The sequence below is a fragment of the Rhipicephalus sanguineus genome, chromosome 6 (genome assembly GCF_013339695.2).
Source record: "Rhipicephalus sanguineus isolate Rsan-2018 chromosome 6, BIME_Rsan_1.4, whole genome shotgun sequence".
NCBI lineage: Eukaryota > Metazoa > Arthropoda > Arachnida > Ixodida > Ixodidae > Rhipicephalus > Rhipicephalus sanguineus.
Genome location: NC_051181.1, coordinates 134,741,188 through 134,751,596, shown reverse-complemented (window position 1 = coordinate 134,751,596; position 10,409 = coordinate 134,741,188). Strand labels below are relative to the sequence as shown.

The 10,409-nt window shown below is 45.6% G+C and overlaps 1 protein-coding gene across 1 annotated transcript; it reads right to left on the bottom strand.

Annotated features, from left to right (window-relative positions):
• Positions 1-2,564: 2,564 nt before the first annotated feature.
• Positions 2,565-8,912, bottom strand: LOC119398054 (uncharacterized). The gene is made up of 6 exons (XM_037665314.2): positions 8,742-8,912; positions 6,958-7,070; positions 4,798-4,866; positions 4,668-4,703; positions 3,396-3,458; positions 2,565-2,725 (listed from the first exon to the last, which is right to left on the bottom strand). Exons 1-6 carry the CDS (start codon positions 8,830-8,832, stop codon positions 2,630-2,632), a joined length of 468 nt encoding a protein of 155 aa, XP_037521242.1. The 5' UTR covers positions 8,833-8,912; the 3' UTR covers positions 2,565-2,629.
• Positions 8,913-10,409: the final 1,497 nt, after the last annotated feature.

The following is a 10,409-nucleotide window of genomic DNA, read 5'->3' as shown; positions in this document are numbered from 1 at the left end:
CTGGATTTTTTTCTTCTTGTCTCATTTCCCTAAAGTTGTTTATAAAGTTTTTCGAAAAGAGGACGCCGAATAAAGCGAAGAAGGCTACGGAAGAACATGCCGTGCCAGGAACTCGCGAACTATCGAGGCAATCTTTTCCCTCGTAGTAGGGTGCCTGTTGCTGCTTTTGTGTCTTTGCCCTCGTATTCCTCGTTCTTCGGCTATGGTTATCAAGGAGGGGAAACGTCGTGTACTACGGTCGCGTACATGTCACTGATCGCAATACTACTGGATCGCATTGCGCCTTGCAGACGCAACGTGTGGTTGGGCAACGTCTCATTTTTCATATGCGGCACCGCGGCGCCTGTAATCTTCCAATTACTATACCAAGCGGCAATTCGTCACATTTCCAGCAGCGCTAGTTCCGCTGCCTTTTCATGCCGTTGGAGACGGTACGTCGTCGCCCCAAAGGAAGTCTCGTCGTATACTGCACACACATATATCATATATGCTAGACGTCTCTGCATCGAAAAGAAGAAAGCAACATTGATAACGTTAGTGCATAGTTGCCAGAGAAGAAGGAGCTATGCTTTCTTGAAATATTTTTCGCTGCAACGAGTGCCCTACTTTCGATGTCTTGATTCAAGACGTGGTCTGGGGATAGCCCCAAGACTTCGGAGTTCGACCGCCCGAGCAGTGCGTTCAAATTGTCGCGTAGCTGCCGCCTTCGCTGCACATATAACCCCTTGACGCCTCATCAAAGAAAAAAAAAAAAAGATAAGGGGAAGGGGGGGAGGGGCTGTTGTACCAAGAAACCACAACTTGATTTGAGCGGACCTCACACGAAGACTCTGGCAACTCGGAAACGAATGACTTGTCAAAACTTTGAGTTCGCGCGTAACTAACGATCAATCCGGCCCGCCCCCTTCTCCCTTTTTATTGAAAATTGTTAGCGCGTTATTAGTGTTTCGCGCGCATTTTTCTAGGCAGGCAACGCTCGCTGGTGGTGCCGGGCATCATCGCTGATTACGAAGTCAGCTTCCAAATTTTTGAAGCGTTAATTGCTAAACTACACCGACTTTCTGTATACGCTGTACAAACAAAAAATAAAACTCCACAGTAAAGACCAAAGCAATTAAAAACCTGAGTAGAAGCATGTGTGGAGTGGGAGCACAAAGAGTGCCGTGATAGTAAAGTCACGGCCGCTACATAAAAAAAAAAAAACAGGTATGTAGCGGCCGTCGTAAGGTTGATTACCATAACGAAGCAAATCCGGAAGGCAGGTGAAAAAAAGGAAGTTTGCGCTCTACCTCTGATCGCCATCATACAGCCGTGATTTATCTTCATTTATTACCGACGAAGAGTGCGTCCTCGCGGGTTGATGTACGTACGCGAAGGTTTCGCTACCTCCTATAACCTGAGCTGACCGAACCCGCCCAAACTCTGATTTGACGAGAATGTATATATAATACGTATACCTTCAGCACGGCAGACAGTCAATGAAGTAGGAAGGCTATAGAGCAGGTCAGAAAGGCTTCTATAAAAATTAGCCAGCCCCACGCCGTGAAAGCCGTCGGACAACGAAGCTAATGATGAGGATCACTTTCGGTACAAAGAGGTCATAATCTTCATTTCGTTGAGATTATTTGAAGAAAATCACCATCCTAATCATCACCATTTCGAGCATCAACATCAACATCATCTCACCATCGTTTAGGCAAAATCAAGAGTTGGGCTAGTTGGTGGATGTTCATCGCAATATAAGTGACAGCGCAACGGGTTAAACACGGACAGAAAGAAGAAACGGACACAGCGCTGAACTCACAACTAAATTTATTTTCGAAAAAGAAAGAACATATATGCAGATCAATGAGTCATCAAGACCAAGCACAGGTGTAACAACACAAACAGATTAATCATGTCTTGTCTAACAGATACCTGTATTTCTCATCTAGAAGAATGATTCTTTCTTTTTCGAAAATAAATTTAGTTGTGAGTTCAGCGCTGTGTCCGTTTCTTCTTTCTGTCCGTGTTTAACCCGTTGCGCTGTCAATTATATTACGATCACCATCGTTCATTTCTTTTTGTTTCTTTATTCACTTGCCCCTCTGGTCACGTGACCTGCGTGACGCTTTCTACTACTACTACTACTACTACTACTACTACTACTACTACTACTACTACTACTACTACTACTACTACTACTACTACTACTACGACGACGACGACGACGACGACGACGACGACGGCGGCGGCGGTACAGGGTAGACTAAAGGCCATTTGCGACCGTTTACGACTGGTCATAAACGGTCGCAAATGGCCGCTTTGGTCGCAAAGCGACTATTTTGGTTCAGTAGCTCGCTGCTCGATATTTCGATCGCGCGACTGCAGTCGCAAACCTCTGAACCAATCAGATGTTCAGGAACAGGACGTCAGCTTATTTTACAGGGCAATGACAACATCGGGGAAACATCGGTCGTGTGTAGAGTCGCTTTTTGATCGCTAGCCGCATATGGTCGCGCGACCGACGCTAGTCGCAAGTGTGAATGAACAGACAGCTTGAGAAAGTGACAGCACCTATACATGTCCCGCATTTATTTCATTGAAAAACGTGTACGGATTTCTCTGGCATCCGAGGTTGCTTGGCCAACTAACCAATGGCGAGGGCGTACTCCATCCCGAATGAAGTAAGGTCGTCAATTGATTGCAATGACAGTTTCGTGAGCTCGGTGTTCCGAAGGCACGCCTGCAAAACAGAATGGAGACAGAAAAACTTTGTCAAGCGCACCGAACGGTTTAAGACTTCGTGGTATGTAAAGATCATAAATAACGCTGGAATACAACTTCGTTAACAACCATTGGCGTGGTAGAGGTCGCACGGCACATACGCACAAGCATGTTCAGCTACAACAACCTTTATTTGTGCAACACTTGAATAACTACATGATAGGCGGGCCTGCCGACGCCGGAATGGCTTGTGTGACTATGACAGCAATAAAAGTCACTTTATGCATACAAAGGTATGTGCAATGAGGCAAACTAACAGTAAACTTTATTCAATAATAATAATAATAATAATAATAATAATAATAATAATAATAATAATAATAATAATAATAATAATAATAATAATAATAATAATAATAATAATAATAATAAAAACTGAACACGCTGCGCATCAAGGCTATTCGCGGCAATAGTGTCAGGTGACGACGTTGCCTGGCTGGTATTTGTCATTTTTTGTTTCATACAATTCTGGCGACCATAGGCGTGCGTAGTGTTTCTCACTCCCCCGCTTACGCACGCCTATGCTGGCGCCTATATAGTCAACTACAGTGCATAATTTTACAGTGCATAACTACAGTGCATAAAAGTACTTAATTATTCTAGAAGATGTGGGAAACACGTATTCTTACGAAAGTAGCACCTATGGCCTGGTACAGGTTATCGGGAGAGCCGAGAGCGCGGAACGGGCCAGTCTGCGGTAGAATGTTGTATGAAAAAGAAGGGGGGAAAAAAAAGGTGCATAAATCCTCGGATTCTTCGCGAACGCCAACAACGTTAGCATTGTAACAGTTTGAGCGAAAGTGGCGTTTTAGCGATTGGTTTATTCGCTGGCGTCATTCAAGAACTGCATGTGTATAATGCCACTGTGATGCTTTAGCAACAGTGCTTCTAAGCCACTTAGTGCAGTGGGCTAGCTCTTTGAATTCTATTGTACTCTGCATTCTCCCAAAGCTTGTCACCGTAACCTTAACTACTTTATCGACACTTTGGACGCATTATTTATTTATTTATTTATTTATTTATTTATTTATTTATTTATTTATTTATTTATTTATTTGATTTGATTTGCATACACAGATACACAAGGACACAGAGAAAAGAGGGAGAGAGGAAGCTGGCAACTGCCACCTAGAGGGGCACAACGCCTGCCTGCTCTGTCGGGAGGAGGGAAGAGATAGAGGAAATGAAGATAGGAGGAGAGAAAGAAGAAAGAAGACAGGACGGTAAAGAAAAAAAAATTGACGAATGCTTGGATAAATATAGGTAAAAAAACACACACACACATAGGCGTGCGCAGGGTTGCCCAACAGCGGGGGCAAAGGTTCATCGCAGCGCCCCCCCCCCCTACTAAGTCAATGTATGGGGCAGATTTTGCGCCCCCCCCCCCCCATTTTAGGTGACTAGAAGGGTCAATGTACCCTACACTAGGCGTTAAACAGGTAATATAAAGAGGGAAACAAGGAGAGAGTGAGAACTAGACGCGCACACAAAGCAGGAGGTACAGCAAGACTTTACTCGGTCGGTGGTTCTGCTGTTCTTCAAAAAGTGCATTAGCGCTCAATACAGCTTTCTGTCCATACTTTGCTGTCGTAAATAAGATGCTTTTGTCTTCCACCATCCCCCAGTATCTGTTCAACCCTGGAAGTTTAGAAAGCCCGTTCGTGGGCTTTTATGACTCAAGCAAAGCTTGCCGTATATAGATGTTTTTGTACTCGGCCTCCATTTGAAACTCGACCACCGCTTACGAAAATCGAACCTCCGACCTCACACTCGGGAACAGAATGTCAGGGTTACTAGGCCCCCCAAACGGGTGCGCTAACTTGGGTATATATATAAAAAAAGGAAAACAGTAGTATTTAGCTTGTTCCGCATAAACACGCCAGATCTTATGCATACGTTACCTCGTTCTTCACTGCGTACGACCAACAGTCTATGAGCTGCAAATATACAGAACAACGCGTTGGTATTCCTTTTTTTTCTCCAGAAAAACTGACACACTATTAGCTCGATTAAATAGCAGGAATAATTCACCTCAACCGCATTTCCTTCTGCTGTCGACTCCATACAGGCATTGTGTGCGTCGCAGAAAGCGCCCATTAGCTGGAAAGTTGGAGGCGATGCAGAAGTCTATTAAGACATTTGGAGTAATAAAACATAACGATATACAAGAGGAGGTCCCGAAGTCGGAGACTGTTAACGATGTGTGTAACGCACAATACAGATAATAAGGGCTAAATATGCATTCAATGTTTGATACAAGGAACATCTGTGAATGCTAATACGTACAGAATATGAGAGCGTCACACTGAAAAAAAAAAATACTCGGTGTTTGACTAAGTACAAAGAATTAGCTAGAGCAACAGAGGTACAGGTGAGTGTAGCACCATTTCAAATTCAAATGTTATGCGGGGGGATTGTCATAGGACATCATGGGATCGCCATCACTGCGAACCTATACACTGTACTAAGCTGACGTCATTCGAGGCACTACAGAAGCCACTTTAATTAATGATCCTTACGTCCTGCTCAAGCAACGAGGTGCTCACACATTTGCATTGCCTCTGTGCACAATCACTCACACCAGGCACGTAGCCAGGATTTTTTTTCGGGGGGGGGGGGGGGGGGCCAAGGCCTAATTGTTCGAAAGAAAGTATTTCCTTGGCAAAAATAAAACAAAAGTTGGCCGGGAAAATAGAAGGCCGGAAGAATTTCGGGGGGGGGGGGGGCGACCCCCCCCCCTGCCTACGTGCCTGACTCACACAGTAGACTGTTATGTACACGAGGATAAGTATTCAGCTGAACTATAGTCGGTTCATGGCTGAGGCTAGATTGAACAGCTGAATTCAAAAACAGGCAGTAAAAAAAAATCAAAAGGACGCAGACGAGTACGCCAAACAAGGACAAGCAGTCGGCGAGTTCATGTTTCAGCGACGCTCACGTCTGTCTCCCATTTGTGAGCTTACATTCAGTTGTTCAAACTGGCCATGTTCTTTCGTGCCATTTTTGAAGGTGGACAGTTGGGCTAGTCGGAATTTCGAATATTTTCGAATATTTCTCAGCGCGAGTAGAGAAATTTTAAAGGTGGCCGGCCGTAGCGGAGAAGTAAGAGACGGGTCAGTAAGAACGCTGGTCTTCAATTGAATTGACACTTTGAAAAGTGCGAGGGAAGAAGTTCAAAGCGCATGAGAGTGCCTTAAGAAAAAAATATTTAGCAAATTATCGCCTAGTACAGATGCGTCTGTCTCAAGGAATTCATTTTTCTTTTCTGCACAACACTATACATACATACATGCATACATAAATACATACATATATATATACATACAGCCCCGCCTAGTGGCGTAACGGGGGGGTGGGAGGCACGCCGGGCTCGTGCACCCCCCCCCCCTTGGTTACGCCACTGGGCGAACTTTTTTTTTTTTTGCCATAGCATACAAAGCAGAAAATGACACTCGACCACATCTGCCTGCCCAGGCCCCACTACAGATCAAGGAGGTAGGTGCCCCCCCCCCCCCCCCCCCCCCGAAAAAAATTTCTGCCTACGCCCCTGGCCCCGCCACGGTGGTCTAGTCGCTATGGCGCACGACTGCTGACCCGAAGGTCGCGGGATCTCATCCCGGCCGCGGCGGCTGCATTTTCGATGGAGGGGAAAATTTTTGATGGAGGCCCGTGTACTTAGATTTAGGTGCACGTTAAAGAACCCCAGGTGGTTTAACATCGCAAAACCGCCACATGATTATGAGGGACGCCGTAGTGGAGGGCTCCGGAAATTTCGACCACCTGGGTTTAACGTGCGCCTAAATCTAAGTACACGGGCCTCCATCAAACATTTTCGCCTCCATCGAAAATGCAGCCGCCGCGGCCGGGAATCGATCCCACGACCTCAAACACACACACACACACACACACACACACACACACACACACACACACACACACACACACACACACACACACACACACACACACACACACACACACACACACACACACACACATACATACATACATACATACATACATACATACATACATACACACATACATACTAAAGATATCACAGGGTTCCACCCCTCCCCCTACACGTTGAAGTAAAGGCCGCAAGAGTTTTTGTTGTTGTCCACAAAATAACGGATAGCATAGCTCGCTTATCGGCTGTGTTGCGTAATGAGCGAAGCGAAACCCACGTACCGTTTTAATATTGTCCCGCGCAACGAGCTTAATTGCAGTGAAAATTTGTTTCTTGCACTGGTTTTGTATCTTTATAAAGTTGCCTTTAAGCCGCAGAAGCCTCTTTCCTCGAACTGTAAAAGAGAAAGGGAAGAAAGGAGGCGAACAGAAGTGAAAAACAGACATCCCTCTTTGATATCAAGATGGAATGTTTTGTATCAACTGCAAATGATAGTCCACATCGACAAACGTGACATGCTATTCTGAATGTATAATGTGTTATGGCGAATCGTAAACAAACAACTGAGAAAACAAAATTCAGGCAGGCCAAACTAAGGCTGCTGTCTGTGTATATTTTACATATCACCATTCGAATCATAGCGCACAAAGACAGTGTTGTTCTTGTATAATCTCGGGTAACCTACATTTATATCAGTGAACAGTAGCGCAACTTTGGGAAGGCTTTCAGATCCCGCTTGTGGCCTATTTCTTGATAGAATACTCTTACAAGCATTAAGTATTCTCATAAGCACAAGCTTCGGGGATCGGTTCCCTCTCGGTGCTTGGTTGGGGGGAAGGCAGGGAATGCTGTTACGTTGACGTAACGCCTTGACTCTCAACATTTCCCCGCGCATCTACATATTGTTGATAAACTCTTGTTCCACCTGCCGCGGTGGTCTAGTGGTTATGGTGCTCGACAGTTGACCCGAAGGTCGCGGGATCAAATCCCGGCCGCGGCGGCCGCATTTCGATGGAGGCAAAATTCTAGAGTCCCGTGTGCCTATACATAACAAAAAAAAACGTTAGAAGTCCGCGGCCTTTCCTCCCCAATGGCGGATGTACACAAGCCTGCACCAACAGGGGCGCACTCCGGACTGACGTCATAAGCCGGACTGCCGGTGACCCCGCCTACGGAGAACATTGCCCAGTGCGTGAGCGGGACTATTTCTTTAGTCGCGGAGGCGATCAGTGGCCGTGCTTCGGCCGTCTGGGCTGGGCTTCTCCGGACTTCTTAAGTTGTATCCGACTATAGATTTAAGCGCACGTTGAAGAACCCTAGATGGCCAAAATTTCGTCATAATCATATCGGGGTTCATAACTTCCTCATAACCATATCGTGGTTTTGATAAAGCCCCCAAAATAATTATTTCTTGCTCCGTGCGCCCATGTGATACTATGGCAAGCTTATTCCATCTGTGACCACTCTATGGGCGCAACATTACCGCGGCCCACATGGTGCATCGTGCCCATCCTTACGCTCCAATCCGTGATATGACTACGACACACTTGCTATATACTTGAAGGAAAGAAGATGATTTTCAAGGGCTCGTTTTTGTTTGTTAGACACAATATTAATAACTAACAGACAATAATACCAAGGAAAGTACAGGGGGATGTTATTTGTAGTAATTAGAATATAAATGTGAAGAAAGTAAAAAGATAACAAGCCGCCGGCAGGGACAGGTCCCTGCCGGAGGCAAGTTATCTTTTCGTCCACTTTACTTTCTTCACATTTATATTCTAATTACTACAAATAACATCCCCTTGGTATTACTGTTTGTTAGTTCTCATTAATATTGCTATATACTTGTACTGCTTTACATTTAAGCCGTCTTCACCACCTCCGTGCACCCGACCTTGACCGCTTGATTCACGGACCGATCCGCCATTCACTGTTAGACTTCATACATGAAGCAAATTTGCATGTATAGTTTTGATACCGCGAATCACTAGGCAGGCTTTCTAAATTATGTAAAACTCTTTTTTTTTTTTCGCGAACGAGAGTCAACAATGTGTGTACTGACCGGCATCAAACGGCCTGCAGCAGAAGACCTCGCTACCCAGGGCCGTGAAAAGGACCAGTAGGAGCACTTTCCACTGAGTGTCGGCCAGCATATCTCGAACGGCGTCCAGTTGAGACCTCCTTCGGGAAAGACGGATCAGCGGCGCTACCAACAGCAGGGTCCACGATACTCCACATTGGAAGAAAGCACTTCTGAAAAGGTAATTAATGAAGAAAAAAAAAGAACAAGTCATGACAGCAATGATGACGCTGCGTATGCCTCATGCCGCCTGATTGCACATGTGCCTCTCTGAGAATAGATGGAAGGGGTGTGACAGTGCGAATTTTTTTGTTTCATTTTATGTTCGCTGAAGGCGGAATATGACGGTGTGTGTATTCAGGTGTGTCGCTAAGTCGGAATACAGATGGTCCGTAGCTTTTTGAAAAAACAGATGATGTCCTTCTTTTTAGTTTGGACAGCTTCCTTTCCTCAGTTATTTTCCAAAAGAGAGGGCAAAAAGGGACGACAAAAAATGAATAAATGAATGAACGAACGGATCAGTCAATCAATGTTTTTGATTGATCGCTATATGTGCTGATCGATGTTATACAGCATCGCTGTTTTTGATGAACAGGTTGTACTTTATTGCACTGCTTATTTCGCACCGATTCTGCAGCTTGTTGGCGTTAAAGATGCAACCACATGGAGCGTATTTCGGGCGCCTTTTCGGCGTGGCGTCCCTCAGCGTCGACGCGCGCACTCCGCACTGCGCGGTGGCCGCGCTGTAGTTCCTAGGAGGTACTGCCTGCTTTAACAAAATTCAAACCTTGGATCTTGAAGCAACGCCGCCATTTCGTAGGAGGTAATGAAGTCTTTTCTTGCTTTCTTTTTGCGCACGTTTGCTTCGAGAAGGTCCTGTAGCAGGGGTACTGACACGAATTTTCGAAGGTGAGTTTACTCTCCGGAAATGCTGATAAGATATTTTATTGTGACGTTAAAGTCCATTTTCACGTGGTGTACCTAATGTAATCAACACCATAGCGTGACGTTAGGCTAAGGTGTCAGCTCTGGTGACTTCACGCACCAGTATGGGTAGTTGTGATGACGTCAGGAACCAAAACATTCAAAAAGTGCCACTTGTGCGTCACCAACGAAGCCAGGAGCGGAGAGGCCATGAAAACGTCACGATATCTTGCGCGAGCACGTGAGGACAAGCTCATACCGTGCATTGTGACGTCAGGCTACAGTAAGAACCGAAACAAGCCTTTGAAAACACACTGTAATTACTTTTTCAGGGTGCACTCACGCTTACCAGTGTATTTTCTACGCTATTGAGGGCTCAGCCTCTCATTTGACGTAAAAAAAAACAAACAAACTTGGAGGATGCTTGCAGGGGCGTAGCCAGGGGGGGGGGGGTTCAACCCCCCTCTCCCGAAATTTTTCAGTTTTGCTTGCGTATATATACACGCGCACATACAAACGCATGCACGAACATACGTAAAGTATGGTTGAACCCTCCCGAAAAAAATTTCTGGCTACGCCCCTGGATGCTTGAGTTTCACCTTCATGAGTAGAACGCGATAGCGCAATCGGGCCCCGTGCGCATCGCCTTCTCGAATGCTAGCCTCGCTTCGGTTCTCGGTGCATGCCTAAACCGTGCCGCAAGAAAGCGAACGTCTGTGCGCGTAA

What these genes read in the sequence shown, in the direction of transcription:
- LOC119398054 (XM_037665314.2), bottom strand. Translation starts at nt 8,832, where the DNA reads ATGCTGGCCGACACTCAGTGGAAAGTGCTCCTACTGGTCCTTTTCACG. An exon ending in CGCGGGACAATATTAAAACG is followed by an intron (nt 4,867 to 6,957) that starts GTACGTGGGTTT and finishes CCAACTTTCCAG; the next exon opens with CTAATGGGCGCTTTCTGCGA. An exon ending in AGGCCATAGGTGCTACTTTC is followed by an intron (nt 2,726 to 3,395) that starts GTAAGAATACGT and finishes TCTGTTTTGCAG; the next exon opens with GCGTGCCTTCGGAACACCGA.